The 18,925-nt window shown below is 32.5% G+C and overlaps 1 protein-coding gene across 7 annotated transcripts in view; it reads right to left on the reverse strand.

Moving 5' to 3' along the window:
* Positions 1-18,925, reverse strand: part of TCF12 (transcription factor 12) — a 351,976-nt gene that overhangs the window by 41,612 nt on the left and 291,439 nt on the right. For 4 of the 7 annotated variants that reach the window (XM_054565372.1, XM_054565371.1, XM_054565370.1 and 1 more), the window contains exons 9-12: positions 3,344-3,449; positions 2,171-2,310; positions 1,733-1,877; positions 1,363-1,427 (exon numbers count right to left, since the gene is read on the reverse strand). In XM_054565372.1, coding sequence (XP_054421347.1) covers positions 1,363-1,427; positions 1,733-1,877; positions 2,171-2,310; positions 3,344-3,449 — 456 coding nt within the window. Of the gene's footprint in view, positions 1-1,362; positions 1,428-1,732; positions 1,878-2,170; positions 2,311-3,343; positions 3,450-14,183; positions 14,392-18,925 lie in introns of those variants that run through there. The other 3 variants (XM_054565376.1, XM_054565374.1, XM_054565375.1) reach the window with 3 other exon arrangements.

An 18,925-nucleotide genomic window follows, 5' to 3' on the forward strand; every position in this document is an offset into this window, starting at 1 on the left:
CTGTAATATGGAGAAAATAATACCAACCTCACAGGGTTTTCTTGAGGATTAAATGAAAAAAGCATGTAAATGTTTAGTATAGTGCCTACCACCTAGGAACCACTCAAATTATAGCTGATATTTTTGTGGGTATTGTTACCATCACTATTTTTGTTATATGATGAAAGACTGAATTCAACAAACATTTACTGAGTTCTATTTTGTGCAGGGCTCCACTACATGATAAGTTTGCCTTGGCTTCATTTCTCAAGAAACTTGTATTCGGCTGCAGAGAAAGCTTTATTTACAGAAACCGCATACAAAGAGGTTTGCTTCCTCAAATGTTCTATAGTTGTTTCCTATTATCAATAATTACTTTCACATTACATGGCGTACCCTCCCCATGAACAGCAGTAAATGCATTTGTCCCATTTACTTCACAGAAAGTGTGAGACAACTCTGTGGGAATTCTGAGAGGCATATCACTCAGGAGAAAGGGGGAAAAAAGAAAAGAAAAGAAAAGAAAAGAAAAGAAAACAAAAGGAAAAGCCCAGGTAAAAACTTCAGAAAGTATAAAGCAGTGGTGCCTCCTTTAAATAATTAGATTTGTAATCTTTGTGGATTGCTGGTAAATGCTTTCATCCCCTCAAAAAATTCCAAAAGAAGGGATTTCAGTTTTAATGTTCTAAGGATCACATATTATAACGTAATCTTTGCTTCTATTAAAGCAAATCATTGCTTTGTCATTAATGTCCCGGATGTGATATAAATTAGATGCTCAAGAAAATAGTATGGATTTCCTTTGAATCAGTTTTACTAATTTTAGCACAGATTCTTCAATGAATCTAGCTTACTGTGGGGAAGCTCCTCTCATTTCCTATTTCTTGAATGAATCACATGATTATTTTTTGCTTTTAAAGAAAACATGTAAAATACTTTGTCATGAAAAAATTCCTAATAAAAGCACTTCCTTCTCTGTAGCAGAAAAATAACTGAGTTGTCTTTCTTGGTTCCACTTGATTCATGTTAATGGGCAACTCACTAAATAATATTTGAAACTAAGAAATAGCTTTAAATATTAATCTAAGAAATTCTGCTTTGGATTTTAAAATGTCCAAATTTCCTTGTATTTACATCTGTTTCATTAAGAGAAAGACATAATTAAATTGAAGTTAGAAGAATAGATCTTGTGGGAATATTCTCATGACTTATTTTAAGGATAGCATGAATGGATACAAACTGAGAATAATGCTAAATGAATAATGAAGTTGATCCTGTTATAACTACATCCTTTAACTATGACACATACTACCCACAAAATATAGTTACTGCAATTCAGCAGTGTAAAATTCATTCAGCAGAATATGTAAAATCAATACTCACAGATGCCAAAGCCTTTCCAAGTGCATCACCTGTCTGTGAACTTCCAGCAGCATTCCCTCTGGTTCCTAAATATTTCAAGTAGAAAAACAAATCAGGAATTTTAGCAAGCCGGCATGCTTTTTTAGCACTCTGTCATTATTTTAAGGGTGTTCTCTATTGTTATCTCACAACTGTCACAATAAACCAGCAAATACTCTGTATGCGTTGTGCTTAGTAAGCTAAAGATGTTTCTTCATTAATGAAAAGGAAAAGGTTTCTTGCCTTCCTTTCTTTCATTTTTTAAATTCAATTCTAAAAAATATCATTGAAAAGATATGGGTTCACTGAAAATCCTGTAATTAGGGAGCTTTGCCAACGCCAAAAAGCTCACCTAGAATGCTATCTGATCCATTGATGGGAGGAGTGTGTGAGGCAGCAACATAAGGTGAACTGCTGGTACTGCCACGATGGAAGCTGGACATTGGTGGAAGACTTGTGTTTATGTCTGTTGGCGAAACTGAGTGTGGAGGATAACTCTAGAGAAATAGAGAAAGAGACATAACATAATACATTTCCTGAATTATATGCACATATAACTGGACAACTACTGGAACAGGTCAAAAAGAACAGAAGTTAGCAGCTGAGGAGTGTTACTACTGTCATTTACTTTTTATAAAGCCATGCTTAATGCAGTAAGCTTAGAAGTACTTCAAACTTCAGTTTCAAACTTCAGAAGTTTTGGCAGAACCAAATCTTACACTTGCAATGCAATAAGAAACACAAGTGAAGACAAAGTGTTGCTACACTCTAGTTATGTGTTATAGCCTACCAAGCGGTCATGTGAATGAAGGCTGCCATAACTACTGGATTGAGACATGTGGGAAGTGGAGGTCCCCAGAATTCCACCAAAACCAGGCTGGCTCATCCCATTTGATGAACTCCAAAGGTCAGAAGAATTGTGGGTCCCATCTAAGACAAAAAGAGAAATATAAAATTTTCTTTAGCTAAAAATTCTTTTATTGTGATGTTATAAAAATTCAAAGGGCACCCTCCAGATAGTTTTTCCTCCCCTTTCCAACCTCGTCTTCTACATATTTTTCTTCCCCTCAAGCTGTATAATTATTATAAAAAAAAAAGGAATAAAGTTTTATAGCTAGAGGAAAAAAAGTAATCCAAACTAATAGGTAAGTTATTACAAAAATCCTCAAAAGATCTAGCTTCATAGCAAGGATAGTAAAAATTCCAAAGTTGGGGATAGGTTAGATTTAATTTTTGGTTAAATGTTATACCCATAAATATTTTAAAAAGTCCTTAACCTACAACAATGTACATTATATCAAATATTCTGAAATAGTGGAATAAAGTCTCTACTAGTAAACCTAAGTAATTGACAATGACTATATTATAGTCAGCCTTCAAACGAAATGCATTAGCAATGACTTCGCTTACCAATGCAAAGTCAAGGAATCACTTATGTAGTAATTAACTGCCTCTGTAGTATATGCTTCCCATAGTTCAAAATCACAGGAGATCAAATAAAAAGATTTGCTAGACATGAGTTAAAGGAAATGCAACACTTTTTCTATCTTAAGTCATACTCTGTCCTATGATATTCACTCCTTATTTATATTGATAATTCTAGGAATGATATAAACCTGTAACTTAACTAAGAAACTGGAGTTGTTAATATCTTTCATATATTTAAATTATAAAATAAGAAATAACAACTCTATTCATTTTTCTCAACTGAAGTCCGTTACACATTCAATCAATACTCAGTGGGTGCTCCAATAGTTTGCTGGATAGTTCAACAATGCAGTCAGCAATAAATCACACTAGAGAACTCTAAAAGTAAATTTTCATTTATGCCAGCCAAAAATACCTCAATAAATAATGTCTGAATTCCTCTAAAGGTATTCTTTTCCCTAATAACTTTAAAACTTTAGCTAACATACAAAAGATAAACCTCTGTAGTATTTGACAACTATTCGGCAGTACCTACCTTGCATAAAGAAAGTGCTAGCAAACATACTGGTTGGTGGCTTGGGAGATGGATAGCTAGGAGATTCACGGTTGAAATCATCTGAATTTGGGGATGGTGCATATACCTTAAAATTAAATAGGAAATTTAATTAAAATGTCAATTACTATCATATTACTTATGTAAAATGAGTACTATATTATAGAGTGCTATTAAATGGCTTACCTAATATCTCTGAAGGCCTACTACAAATCCACATAAATAATGTCTAACTTGGTTACTATCAGGGGTGTCCAACCCACAGTCCAGGATGGCTATGAATGTGCCCAATACAAAATCATAAGTTTACTTAAAACCTTTTTTTTTTGGCTTATCAGTTTTTGATAGTGTTTGTATATTTAATATGTGGCCCAAGACAACTCTTCTTCCAGTGTGGCTCAGAGATGCCAGAAGGTTGGACACCCCTGATTCTACGTTTTTAGCTGATTACTAGAGAAAAATACTACTCCAAATACAGGGTAGGGCAAAAGTAAATTTACAATTTTTGCATTGAAAAAAATAACATGATAATTAATAAATAATAATATAAGAATAAACTGTTTCTTACTCAAAACTGTAAACCTACTTTTTTTCCCACCTTGTATTCTTGTAGTGCGTCTTTGTGTGACAATTATACCAGGTGGTTGAATAAAGTCATTAAGTATTTACTTTGCTTACAAAATACAAATCCATATAGACTCACAATTCAAAATGTGATGGTGGAAACAAATGACTTTTGAATATAGCACGAAATAAAATTTAGGTGTAATCATAAAATTCACTCTTCACTGTTACAAGATCTACCAAAACTCAAAATGTTAGATTAAATGTTACTATGCTTTGTTACTAATTTAAAAAATCTCATTTAATTTATCAGAGCAGTGTTACTTTCCTTTGGCCCACCTCTGCTTCAGATAAGCAAAGTATAAACATTCTGAACTGACAAATGGATAACATTGGCATTAATCTGGAAAACTAAAAAGGCAACCAAGTAACTTTAATAATCAAAACATGATCAAGCATCTTCATGAGACTACTGAAACTAATAAGAATAACATTTAAGGTAAAGCGCAGTCTTTAAAATAAATCAGGAATCAGGAAGAATGGAAAGGCATGTATTATGAACAGTGTATGAAACATATTTCTTTCCTTAGTCTGATAGGGTTACATACATTGAATTTCATTGCAAAATAAAAAATTCTAAGTGTTCACTTAAGTGGAAGAAAAGTGACTACCTTACTAAAATTATAGGAGCATATGTAAAAAGTTTTATTTTTTGCATAAGCATAAAACATTTCTGGAATTAAATACAAGAAACTTAATGGTTATACATCTGGACTTAGAACTGAAAAGGAGGACATTTACTTTATGCCCTTCTACATCATTTGATATTTTTACCCTGAGCACTTATTTCTATGCACTAATAAAAAAGTTGAGGAAGCACACAGTGAGATTACAATGGGATCCAAATTTTTTTGTTTACATTCACTTACTCTTTCTTTAAGGCATTAACTAACTGTAAAGACTGCTGGCATATTATTGTACTTAACCCTCCAGACTCAACTTCCTCAACTCTAAGATGGTGTTACAGTACCTGCATCAGGGGGCTGATGAGAAGATCAGACAATACATATAAAATGTTTAGCACAGTAACCACTCACCAAGTATTAGCTAATAGTATCACTTTCTATCATTCTTATAGGAGCAGTTATATTGCTATATATTGTCCCTGTTCAGTCCTCAAATACTGTTTCTTACAGTGGTCTGATGTGATCCTACAAATTCATTCTAAACAAAAGGTTAAAAAGTCCATTTTTATTCTTCTTGCTAGTTGTGCTGATACTTGCACAAGTGTCTTTTTAATGGACTGGTAACTCAAGTTAGTTTCCTATCTTTCACATCCCAAAGGTAAAACACACACCTGTGCTACCTGAGAAGTTTGGGCCAAGATATATTCCTAGGAATTATCCAGAAGGGTCCTAGATAGGGGACTATGTTAGATAAAATGTTTCTTTTCATTATGTATATTAAACAGATTTCTCCAGCTTAGTGTTATTACATGAAAATAGTTTTAGAATGAAATAACTGGGTATCTACAAATGTGTCTGGAATTATATAGGCTGATAGGCAAGAAAAAGTTTTCAGGAAGTGAATTTTGGACTTTTTCTTTTTTAATCAAGTTTCAGTGTCTAAATTTAGCCACCGATTGAGATGCCCTCCATTCCCTTTACATATAGATTTTCCCAAACTAGGCTGAAACCATAAACAACAAAAAAGTAAAGTTCCACAGACATAGGAAGAAAACACAGTAAGAATGAAATTTAGAAAACAGCACTAGAACAACTTTTTTGTCATAGATACTTATTTACTGTATACAGCATCATTGATCTATGAGTATGAAATATAAAATTCTCTAATTCTATCCCAGTTATAGACTGAAACAATATGTAAGCCTCCCACTGACAATTATGAAAAAAACCCAGTTTTGATGTCATTTCACAAAAAACTTACATAATTTGCCAGTTTAAATACATAATTTATCAATTAATATTTCTTTGTCCTTATTCCCATTCGATTCACTGTATTCCAAACAGAATATGCTGACACTTTAAAAATTTTTGAATGTTTGCAATTACAAAAGCAAGTAAGATTAAATCCTACTTTACTGATTTACAAATTGCTGTCAAATGAAAACATATACTGATCAGATAATGGTTAATAGATGGCTGTAATGGAAGGCAAGAAAAACCAATATAAACCACGAAGGAGAAGAGGTTTGTCTACTCTTATAAAAATTTTGAAACTATACAGAGAAAATAAACTCATTTTAGAGGTAAAGTTATTTTTAATGTTAGTTTTTATAAATAGACTGGAAAATGGACTTTTGAAGGATAGATATTATAAGTGAAAATGGTTAAAACTAAACTACTCTAAGTTTATCATTTATTTACTAACATAAGTCCAAAGTTTGTATTTTAATAAAAATGTTTTGAAAAACATGGTTCTCAGAGAGGCCAATCTAACAGCATAACAGCATTTCTAATACAGCCAAAGAACTTTACTTTTGGTATCTTAACCAAAGCTTGCAAAAACATACATGCAATGTTATGAAGCAGCAGTTGTGCCAGTCTTGATTTTTCAGATCAAAGAGTTCTTGCGGCAAAGCGCAACTGATGTGGTCTCAAAGACTTTATTAGCTCCAGATGTAGGGAAATAGTCAGCCAATTCCACAAAAAGAGCAAGTCTCTTTTAGTTACAATCAGTACTGGCCACAAATTAAAACCAGACTGCTTATGTCATCTGATCACCTGCACATAGATGCCAGTTTTTTCCTAGTTAATGATCTAATCATATGTTTAAATCTTAAGTATGATTTTGTATCACAACAAACAATCTCAAAATTAAGAGAAAAGAATAGGTATGCTTTAAGATGATTAAAATCTACCAGGAGTCAAACTATTTAAAAAGAAATAGAAAAAAGAACAATTAAGTAATTTAAGATGTTCTATCAAAGTGTGGTAGATACTCAGATATTGTCTTTAGAATTCTAGTTCCATTTAAGAATATCAGTCTCACAGTAGCTACCATGGAACCATCTTTCCTCTTTCCGGAGCACTTATATTTTCTCCTTCAGGAATGGTGATGAGAGTAATTTTGAGTGCCTGGTGAAGAGAACTGTAGCTTTTATTCCAACTTGAGTGAATATATAACTGAAAATCTAACTATCTCTTTTTCACTAAGTCCGGTTAAAAAAAAGCAAATCCATATTACTATATTTAATATCCTCATCCTATCCACCCAAATTGACTTTTTAAGAGTGCTAGAGTACTCCAGGGATGAATATTTGTAATTATAGTGATCACAAAATTATCCTGGGATGTTTTAGCTCATATAACCAATAGGAGTCAAGTTAAAAAAAAAATTCCCTTATTCCTGTTTGGATGGTTCAATTTAGTGATATGGATAACCCCAAATTCAGGGCAATCCACTCTCTGTTGAGCTCTAAAGGCTGGAGCTGTGTACTGTACTCCTGATTCCAATGCACCCTTCAAGTAATTAATATTAGAAACATCTAGGCAAGGCAAGCAGGCACAATGATTTTCTGATACTTATTGAGAAAAGATGAAAAGAAGTAAAAGCGTTTGCTAAAAAGAGGTTTTCTTTTTATATTGTCACACCCAGTCATGAGTTAAAAGACAACGTCATTCCCCATGCTTTTTAAAATTGATTCATGGCTTGCATGGCGATTCATATTTTTAAATATCCCAAATGATAAGATGAATTGAGATTTTCTTTAGTATGTGAGAACAGCTGTATATCCTGTTCTATAGGTATGAATGTTCTATACCTGTGCTGTATAATACAGTAGCCACTAGTTACATGTGACTAAACACTTGAAATGTGGATAATACAACTGAGGAAATGAACTTTTAATTTTAATTAATTTAAATAGTCATATGTGACCAGTGTTTACCATAGAAGAAGACAGATTTAGATGATTCTTCCTTACCTACTGGTTTAAAATTACATAAATCACTTTGAAATAAGTATTCTAGAAGTCTCATAAGCTCCAAGAACTAACAAGACCATAATCAGCTTAAACTCTCAAACATTTTAAAACACCTTCAGCTAATTTGGAAAGATAGAGAAGCTTATCCATTTTTCTGAACATGCTCTAACATAGAAATTATTACCAAAATTTCAATATGTTTAAGCTTCTATTTGTTCTTTTGTCAAAATGGTTTAAATAGCTCTCTTTTAAGTTCTAGTGTGCTAAATATCATTAAATGCTTTAATACATGCTAACACAGACCTCCAATATGTAAAAAAGTTTATGCTAATAACAGTAATCACCTTCAGCACAATATTTATCAACTTACCAAAATAACAAAATAAAATCATTGGGCTAATTTACCCTACCATCACAATTTTAAAATAAAAATGTAAAATCATATTGAGGAACATCCACCTAATTTGTCCTATATTTTATATAACTATATTTTGTACTAAACAATAAAAAGTATTATAAGCTAATACTTAAAATGTGAAAAAAAAAAAAAGAGTCTAGTTCACTGGAAAAAAATAACAACAAAACAACCCCAACTCAGGTCAAATGTTACCTGGAAATACTGTAATTAAACCTCTGGGCCAATAATTTTTAAAATGTGCACATTTAAGAATTAACACTCAAAAACTAAGAAAGAAAAACTAAGTAATTATGATAAGATTTCTGTTTAGTTATTGCTGATTAACCCACCCAAATTCCATACACGGTGAACACACGTGAACAACAGCTTCCTGAATTTTATGGGACCTGAATTTAGTAAAAAGCAGCTGTTTAAAAGAAGAGTAAATAAAAAAGCTGTTCAATAACTATACTCACCCAGGTAAGAGTGCTAGAAAAGTGTTAGAGAAAGTTAAAAAATTTCCTAAAAATTATTTCCTATTGATTTTTCTGATCATTTGGATCCTTTTAGATCCTTTATTTCCTATGAATACTGATCTTAGGTATAAACTCAGATAAAAAGCATCGTTAGCCTAAATGGCAAAATTTTAAAGTTTCTGGTATTTAGGTCTTCCCACTTCCCTTGTTCCTTCTCTAACCAAAATTTAAAACAAACATAATCCCAAAGAAAAAATTACTGAAGACATTTAAATCTATGAAGCAGCAGTCTAATTTAAGAATCCCCTAATATCTAATACACAAATGACAGATATGATTATTATCAATGCTTTAGTATTTTAATATTACATAAAAATTTTCTGCCCATAAACCACAATTTACGACTATACTTTTAATAGTAATTCCAAACCCAAGGAAGAAAATATTTGGATAGTTCCCGTACTAAATACCATAAGAATTGAAACCAAGAGGCATAATAAAGCAAAATGTCTGAAGTACAGGGACTAACTCAGGGGCATACAAGCCATCTCTATGGAAGATTCTTTTCATCTAATTAGGCTGCTAAAAACACAATGACAATTTCTGTGAAAGGTACATGTATGTTTATACTTTCAATAATTTTATAAATAAAAGGAACAGTATCTTTTCCCAAGAATTTCCAGAGTCATGTTTAGGGGTGATATAAAGTAATACCGCCTTTCTAACAAAAGAAAGAAAAAAGAATCCAACTTTTGTAGTTGGATATTAATCCAACTACAAAGTTGCTTAATATCAATTACTACTTCTGCTGTCTAACAAGCATAATTGACTACTACTGGTTTTCAAATGAGAGAAATACTTCTCAGGTAAGTCAAGCATATTTTTATTAACCTTAAGTTAAGAGCACTGGGCATATTTCAACAGCTCTTTATTTTAACTGCTATCATTTCCATAATAACCACAAGTTTTTTCCTGAGAGAGAAACTATGGAATTTTTAAGGGACTGTGTTTGAAATTTGTACACTAGGATTGATATACCGAACAAATCAATGAGTGTCATTTCTTAGTTACCTACAATTTAAAGAAACTGCGATCCAACAATACAGCATCTGATCCTCTTCTTTAACACGTTCATTAACTAGTGGAAAAGGATATAAATTTCTTTCTAAAACATTAATAAAGCTACAAGTGAGTGACAACACACTCTCTTGGCAGGGACTATAGTTTTACCTCACTGGTATTTGTGCTCACTTGAATTAAGAGGAAAAATACCTTCTTGGATTCATATCTGGAATAGTCTCATATTTTTGGTAAAGGGAAAAACAATAAAAGTATTAAGCTGAAGTCCTTGTCACTCAATGTCTTTAGTATTCTACCTTCAGAGAATTATTAAATGACTTCATGTTTTCTTCATCATACACATTAGATTTAACTCCATCAGGCTCACAGGCATTCTGGAAATATGAATTACTATAATTGAAATTTTCTTTCCTCTCTCATGTTAATTAGCAACAAATCCCCACTGAAACAGAAAAGTAGTTGTATACACTTTCACATGGGTTTCTGTGCTTTTATTAATTGAAAATGTTTATTTGAAAAGTAAGTCTTAGAAATGCTTATAATGTAATTTTACCTACTTGAAACCGTAACTTCTTAGGAAAATATAAATTATGAGGACAGACAGGGGCCAAAACTGTGGCTAAACCAATTTCCAGTGCTGAGTTCTATTAGAAGAAGACCACCTCTTAGTCTGATTTCCTGAGTTTTTAAACGTATCTAGGATAGTCTTAAGTTCTTCATCTTAAATAGAAAAATTTCCTTGACTGACAACATTAATTAGGATTCAGGAAATTGTTAGTTTGACCATATAAACAAAACATATTTATTTTTAGGAATGGCCTAGTGTTTTTCTCAGTGACCTCTTCTTTCCATTGTAGTATGTTTGCGTACAAATGGTAGTAAGGATAAGTGAAGTCTGGCCCTTTGCTATGGAGACTACTCTACTTGCCCTTGGATGATATAAAAAGAGAAAACCTGTGGTTGGAAAAGAGACCTGGGTTCAGTTCTGGCTTAAGCACTTACTAATTGGGTGGGGCTTGAGCAAGTTAAGTAACTTCCCTGAACCTCATTTCCCTTATTCATAAAAGGCTAGAAACAGATAAATGACAGAGTGAACAAAAGAATTACATAAGGTAAACATAAAGTCCCCAACATAGCTCCTGACACAGAGTAGCCCTTATAATCATGTTTGTTCTTGTCTCTTTCCCAGATTCCATACAAAGAAGCTCGCTATTCAGAATGTGTTTTTAAGCCTGAGTTTTAAACTTGGATTTCTGTTGTCTCTAATAAGATTAAAATAATCCCCTGATACAATTAAAAGGACATCATGTCTGTACTTGCTGCAATTTTTATACCTGAAATACCTTGTAGCATCTTCAGTTCAAGGCCTAGAAAACAGAGGCTCATCAACTACGAGGAAGGCCGAAATTCTACTCCTAAGGTGAAGAAAACAGAAGGAATCCTCTCCTCCTAAAACAATCCTTCTTTTACCTCTAAGACTTTCTAACTTTCTGCATAAAGGACACAATTTAGTCATGTCAATTGAGAATACTGAATGCAAGCTAAATTCTTTATTTATAAGTAACTTCGGGAACCCATTATTTCTTGCTATTTTTTATTTTTATTGCTATTTTTTAAATCTCAAAAAATAGATAATATTTAAATGGTTTAAGTCCTCTATCATAAACACATACTACTATCTTACAGTATGGCAGAGAATACAGCTACACTAGAAGCTATGTATGATACAGAACATTAGCTCTTTCACTTTTCAAACAGTGGAAAAATAGGGTTAACATTTTTGGCTTTTCTCTTTTGCATATAGGTGTCTAAGCCTGCTATATTCCAATAATAAAATATGGCCACATAATCTTAAATAATAACATGAAAAGCCTCTCTTTGAGTAATGGTTTTTCCTATAGCCTGTCATTCTTATTATTAAAATATTTGAAACAGAGTCAAAATGTATGGAATCAACTTGGAAATTTAAAAATGAAAACAAAAAAATGGGCGGGGGGGAGCACTGTGTTTTAAGACTAGTACCACTTAGGATTTTTTGCTCTCTTATAATATCCGTAAGGGGGATCATACAAATAAAATCAATATGAATTTATTAGCATTTCAAAATATTAATCTGCCCTATCATATTAAAGTAAATTGATAAAATGGAATTAAAAAGTAAGCTTAAATTTAACTTGTTCACTATGAGAATAATATAAAAATTCCATAACTCAAAATGAGACATATACTTCACTTAAGAGTCCAGAAATACTAATTTAAAGTGCTAGTTGTTATTAGAAAGCACTGGTGGGTAGACATTTCTTAATATTTACTAAGACTGAGGTATTTACATAGTCTTTGGATAATGTAATTACATACCACATGATTTCCTTATTGAAGAGAATATAGTAAAATACCACAAAGAAGTGATAAAAATAAAATGTACATAAGAAAATATATATTAGACCAGGGCCTTATGCTATAGAAGGCTAAGACAATAAATATATCATCTATGCATTTTTTAGGAACATAAAAGTCACCTCTGACCTATATCAGGCACAGGCTATCAATTTTCAGGCTACACTTCTCTACCATACCAGCTCTGTCATCTACACTAAGCCTGGAAATACTTAATACGATCAAAGCTGTTGCCCACCGCCCCCCCCCCCTGCAATGTAGAACAAAGAGAAATGTTGTAATAGAGTGATCTGTGCTCTCAAAAGAATAAAATCTAAACTTAATTTGAGTTATAGTCTCTTTGCTTCAGGGGTCCCATATAATTAATTTCACTGAACACACACATACCACCTTCAAACAGACTATTTTACTTAAAATTGGACATAAAATATTTTCACATTTTAAAGACAATTGGCAAGAGAAAACTGTATACAGATCAAGTAATTTCACTTATATTATCCCATCTAAATCTCCCTCTCACATTCTATAAAGCTTTACTTACACGGGCAATATGAACACACACTTTTTAATGAGTTTAAGGATAATTTGGCTTGATTATCATATATTAAGAAATCTTAACAAAAAGTTAACAACCAAATGCTAACAGAGTCCAAAGAGGCCTTGCCAAAACAACTGGAGAATGAAGAAGTGCCTTCATTAGTTTTCACGTTACCCTTGTTAGAAACATCCAGGATGGGGCACGAATAGGCTTAAAGCTGTGAGTATGGAAAAGTTTATTCTTGGATTATTAGTTATTAATTATTGTATTAATCTACTTTTGCCCCACCATGTATGCTACTTTAAAACATTCAAGTGGTAAGAAGGGTAGGGACAAACGTATCTGGATTTTTATACCTATTTTAGGAAATGTGATTAAATTTTCTTTATAACTTCAAACGTTAATATTAAAAATGCTTCCACCCCTTACCACCCCCTGCCTGCCCCCACAAACTCACTAAGTAAATAATAAAACACCTGAGGGAAAACTTTCTTGGGGAATGGCTGAGGAGAAAAATACTGATTTTCTGACATGAACCCAAGATCGTTTTTCATTAGCATAACATTTTTATAATGTTTAACAAATATCTTACAAAGATAACTCCCTCCTATCATCCTTGTCAGAGAAGTTCACTTCCTTTTTAGAATATATGAAATCCTTTGACTTAAAAATATTTTTGCAGAAACACACTAAATAATTAATACTAAGTAATAAAAGAATAGGAAGGTCTTCCTTAGCAACACAGAAAGGTATTATTTTAAAACATCTAATCATGTGCTGCAAATCAACCAGAAATACATTCTTTAGGAAATGTATAAATGCATTCTTTGAAAAATAGTGATTTATTTTATTAATCTGTACAGGGTCAAAATTCTAGTTTGATTGGAAACAGATGGTATCCCAGTAAAGTCAGGCTCTGGACCTGAAACTCCAAACAGGAAATACGGCCCTCACTAGCTGACTGCTTCCCTAATCATTCCCAGAGCTTCATACTTGTTATTTTTATGAATATCCAATATGACTTTCATCTTTGCCTTCATCTAGAAAGCATTAAATAATCCTTTCTCTCTCTATATGTGTGTGTACTTTATATATAGATTATATGTTTAGAACATAATAAAACATTAAAACAAAGGTACTTTCGAACTCATTGCTAGTAACAAAATCAGGCATTAAAAATAATGACTCACAATTTCAAGTTTATTTTCTATACTATTTAAAAAATAAAAGCCAACAACTATTGAGAAACTGTGTTGAAGACACAACTTTACTGATACTACTTACAAAGAAATACATAATCTAAATGTATTGTAGCAAACGATCAAACAAAACCTCACAGGTTTTAGTAAAAAGCAATTTAATCTACACTGCTTTTCATTAAACAAACCAGTCAGAAGCTATATGAACAAAGAAAAAAGACTTACCGTTTTCCCATTATAGTAATACATCAAAGAATTGCTTCCCATTCCAGGAACAGGATAAGCACAATACATGTTGATTTTGAAAATGTTACTGTTTGTAGCTAATGCACACAGCTTCTCTCCAAGACAGACATCCACACAGCCAGAGATAAGTCTTCAGCACTATGCATCCACACATGGATCTACTCAAAAGGAACTTATGCAAAACAGGACTGAACCAACTCACAGAGCAGAGAGGGAGGGTTTATGCTGTAAGTAACCTCTTTCAGTTTCTATTAAGTCCTTGCATTGTGGAGGATGCAGATAAGACAAACTTCAAGGTATTAAAAAATACAAGTCATTTACAAATGCTAAATAATAAAAATAAATATCTCAAGGAATTATTAATTTTGTCATATATATGAGATTATCTATTTCAAAAAAAGGCAAACTGAGAGATCTGCTAATCTGTTTTTAGTTTTAATTAAATTACAGCACTTGGGGCAGGGAAACCTAGCTTGCCACACCTCTAGCAACATTGCCATCTGGCGTGGTCTAAAGTTGCTTCCAACTTTGATAAACACAAGATCAAGCAATCAGAAATAGGAAACACTGAATCATGTGTAACAAGAAGGATCTGGGCAGTTAAGCCTTATACAAAATCACTTCCTGGAAAAGCGGACCTATCATGTAAGTACCTCTTAACCAGGTAGAACAAAAAATGATTTTTTCTAAGTTATAAAAATCATATTAAAGAAGGAAAGGAACACATTTTATGAAAATGTTCAGTCCAAAAAACAGATTTCCAGTTATAAATCTCCTTAAATTCCTCATTCATAACATCAATTAAAAGTTTATAATGGACTGCACTCTTCTAGAACATTTAACATATATTAAGCAATTCAGTAATTAAATAGAAAATCAAACAATGTTTTGTATTCCCTTATGAAGAGCCAGTATGTATAACAGACAAAATGTATACTCTGGCTGAAAACCTAAAAAAGGTTTCCTCCTTCTAAGTTCATTGTTGTTCGCAAGGACTATTTTATATATTCATATTTTAATGTTAATGCTTAAATTTCTCAAAAAGGAAAAGTAGTGTGGGAATCTGATAGATTTTAGAAATTAATTATATTTAGGAGTCAAACGGTTTTAGACCTTGTCTGAAAATATGTATTTCTCACACACAAAGACATTGTTATTTCAAAAAATGTCAATTTACTTTTTTGGTGTGGCTGAAAAAATAGAGTAGCAACTTTTCTCTGAAATGCCCCCATCAAAACCTCTCTGTACTATCTCTTCTCCCTGTGTCTTGTTAGGTTCTAACAGAACTGTGTTAATTACAGGAGAGCTCACAGGCTGCAAAAAGGGGCACATTACTTTTTTCAAAAGATACCTTTGAGGAAAAAGAACTCCTCTTAGAAATATTCTATAAGGGACCACTCTCATTCTTATGAAACATATTGATCAAACTATAGTAATAAAACTAAATCAGACAATAAGGCCAACTAACTTCACAATATTTTAAAAGCTGATGGTATCGGAATAACAATAAAACCTTCCCACACTCTCCAGATATAGAAAAGGCTAAGCAGCAGCTGCAAAAGAACATCACTGTACAGCAGACTATTAAAATGCCAGTCTGCAAAGTGGTTTGTAACTTCCTCCCTCCTGAGAGACCACAAAGACCCATTTCAATCCTTAGAGAACTGTGTAAAAAGCTTTGATTTACAATTAACAATGCCATGCCTTAAAACCATTCAAGTAAATTTTAGTCCTTCATAGACATAGTTTTTCTCTAACAGAACATCTACTCTTTAAAAAAAAAGGAAAATTAACCACCTGAAATGACATTTCCTTTTTCTCTCAATGATTACAAAATTTAAAAAATCTTACTTTTGAAAAGAAACTGAGTTAGGATGGGGGAAGGGGGAGACACAAAGCACTGACAATACTTCAACATTTTCTTCCTACAATCATTATTCCAACCAGAGAAAACTTTTATATATTGGTTGAAATAAGAAAAAAACCCCCCTACAGTACTTAGGCTCACTTCTCTGGGGCTTGACAGAAAAGCAAGACAGTACGCTATGTTGTCTGATAAAACAAAAGCATAATTAAAGTCCAACTATGCAGTCCTTGCTATTAAAAGCACAACAAAATTTTTAGTATTTCATCATTAGTACTTTATTGTAGAGGCACCTATATGATATTCTGAAAGGAATAATCAAATACCGAAGTAAAAGAAATTCAAAGTCAGACAGCATAATCTTTTACTGTTCTAAAGCAGTTTATTAAGCAACTAGGTAAGGTTTGCTGTTAAACCTGAAACCTGAATGTGAAATAGTGTGTAAACAGAGTTTAGTAAGTAATTAAAAGCTTTTGTTTCTACTCTTCATTTCTCCTTTCAAAAACACACATACAAAATCCATAATATATATTTAAGACCTCCTCCCCTAATATATAATATATTCACTAGGTATATACAGCTTACTAATTAAGAATGTATCTAGAACTAGGGGTGGTGGCAGCAAGGTAGATCTACATATACATGACATTAAACTCATTCCTCAAAAACAGAACAGTAATCACCAAAAAACTGGTGGTAATCTAAATAAAATGTTTCCATATTCTACTTGCACATTATGGTAAGGCCTTTTAAGTTTATTGCTTCAAAATACCTTTTTGAAGTTGCCTTATCCAAAAGAAACTAAAACTGGTTGGTATAGACAGTTGTTTTCTTTATCACAATTACAAATTATCTTCTATGATAAAGTCTTTTTTTCTCTTCCTCAAAAATATTTTTTGAAAAAATTCAATTTAATCTATGTAACAGCTGCAGCATAATTTTTTTTTTCTTAAAGAGAATCATATTACAGGAAAAAAATGCATACAGACGGATCAAATGTTGCTCTAGTCAATGCAGTTGTTTAATCTTTGCCTTTTTTTTTTTTTTTAAGGAACATGTCAAGGGTTAATCCTGTGACTCCATCTGACAAAATGAGTCAGCTGGAGACAGGGCCACTTTTTAAACCTGATTTCAGACAGACATGCAGTCGGCACAGGAGCTCTGAACTGTCATGCACTTTCTATCCTGAATTGTTTCCACCCACAATTCTACGTAATCATTTGTGTTATTCTAAAATTATGTGATCTGACTCAAATCATGCTACCTAGTCCAAAATCTTAAAAAAAAAAAAAATCACCAAATTTCATAGCCAAATGGGCATACTGTAAACATGGGCAACATGATTAATGAAAATGTCAAAGAATCCTGGGGAGGGGAAAAAAAAAAAGACTTGGAGCCACGCATCTTTTATTAGGAAAATGATGATTTCTGGTTTGAAGATTATTGCATTTCACTGATTTTCAAATATGCTCTCCCTCTTCAATGGTTCAGGATGTGATGTTTATTGCCATTCCAAGAGTCATCAAACACAGAACTAACCTAGATAGGAAAAAGCTATAAAGTGCTTTGCCTAAGCAATTTACCTCTTTACTAAAGATTTAAGAAAAGATGTTTTCAAAAAGTCTATTAGGTAGGGACTTTCTGGCTACTTCAGTTTACATTCCATGTCTCCACTCAAAAATTTCCTTTTTCCTTATTTTTCTATTGATTCGAAAGTTGGCAGATCTTCCTTGGAGAGCTATGCGCTATTTCTGTGGATTAACCATGACACATTTTAATCTATTTTATAGCTCTTCTTTATCCCTGATATTTGGATCGCCATAACTCTCATACTTGTTTTTAAAAACTGTCCTTAACGCAAGAATATTTCAAGAGTGATCTAAAATTTTAAAAGTTTTCAAAAAATTTTTAATTTAACCAAATTACATACCTTGAATTTATTAATTAAGTCCAATTAATGGTTAATCTTATTCTGTATTTTTTTCTAAAACAAGCAGGCAACATTATGGTGTCCCAAAACAACTGAAGATCTGGCTGTGAAAAAATCTAAACCCATCTCATAGGTTTCCCCATGAAAAATTTCTACATTAATTCTAACTGCATCAATTCATGAATCAATTCAAAACAAGACTTGAAGTGTGATAAAAGAGGCCAAACAATGTTCACATGTAATAATTCCACAAAGGAACTCCGTATTTTCCTAAAGTGTGAAACTCAGTAATAATAAATGATTGGCTGCAAAGGCGGTGGGTGAAGATAGCTTTAAGAGGATAACAAGCAAAAGAAAAAGTGGGCAGATTCAAAGAAAAAGACCTTTCTCTTTTTATTTTTAAATTTTTTTTCAGTGTGAGAGGGCGCTATTTATTTATTTAATTTATTTTGCATTTTCTCTATTATCATTTAGTTCCATTATACCCTGTTTCCCCCAGCAATCACCAGCCTGTTGCCCAAGTCCAGGAGTTCTTACTTTTTGCTCATTCCCTCCAGTCCCTAACCTCCCCTCCCCGCAGCTGTCGTCCTGCTCTCCATCTATGAGTCTGTCCCCATTTTCCTTTTTAGCTCAGTTTATTCATTAGATTCCACATATGAGTGTAATCATATGGTATTTGCAAAAGACTCTTCTCAATGTCTCCTCTTACTTAGCTTGTAGAGAGATGACTTCTGAGTGCATGCTGTCTCCTAAATGTGCAATAGTTAGTTATTTAGCTTGGCTAAATCAGACACCAAAACTCCAAGTTTTATATCTAAAAGAAATTGCAGATTTTTCTAGTATATGATGCTTTGTGAAAAATAAAGTCATTCCTAAGTGTTCATAAAATTGGTCTTTTTTCAATATTCTCACAATTTAGAAAATTTA

This window comes from Pteronotus mesoamericanus, unplaced genomic scaffold (assembly GCF_021234165.1).
Source record: "Pteronotus mesoamericanus isolate MK-2021 breed Mesoamerican mustached bat unplaced genomic scaffold, CSHL_Meso_final contig_164, whole genome shotgun sequence".
Lineage (NCBI taxonomy): Eukaryota > Metazoa > Chordata > Mammalia > Chiroptera > Mormoopidae > Pteronotus > Pteronotus mesoamericanus.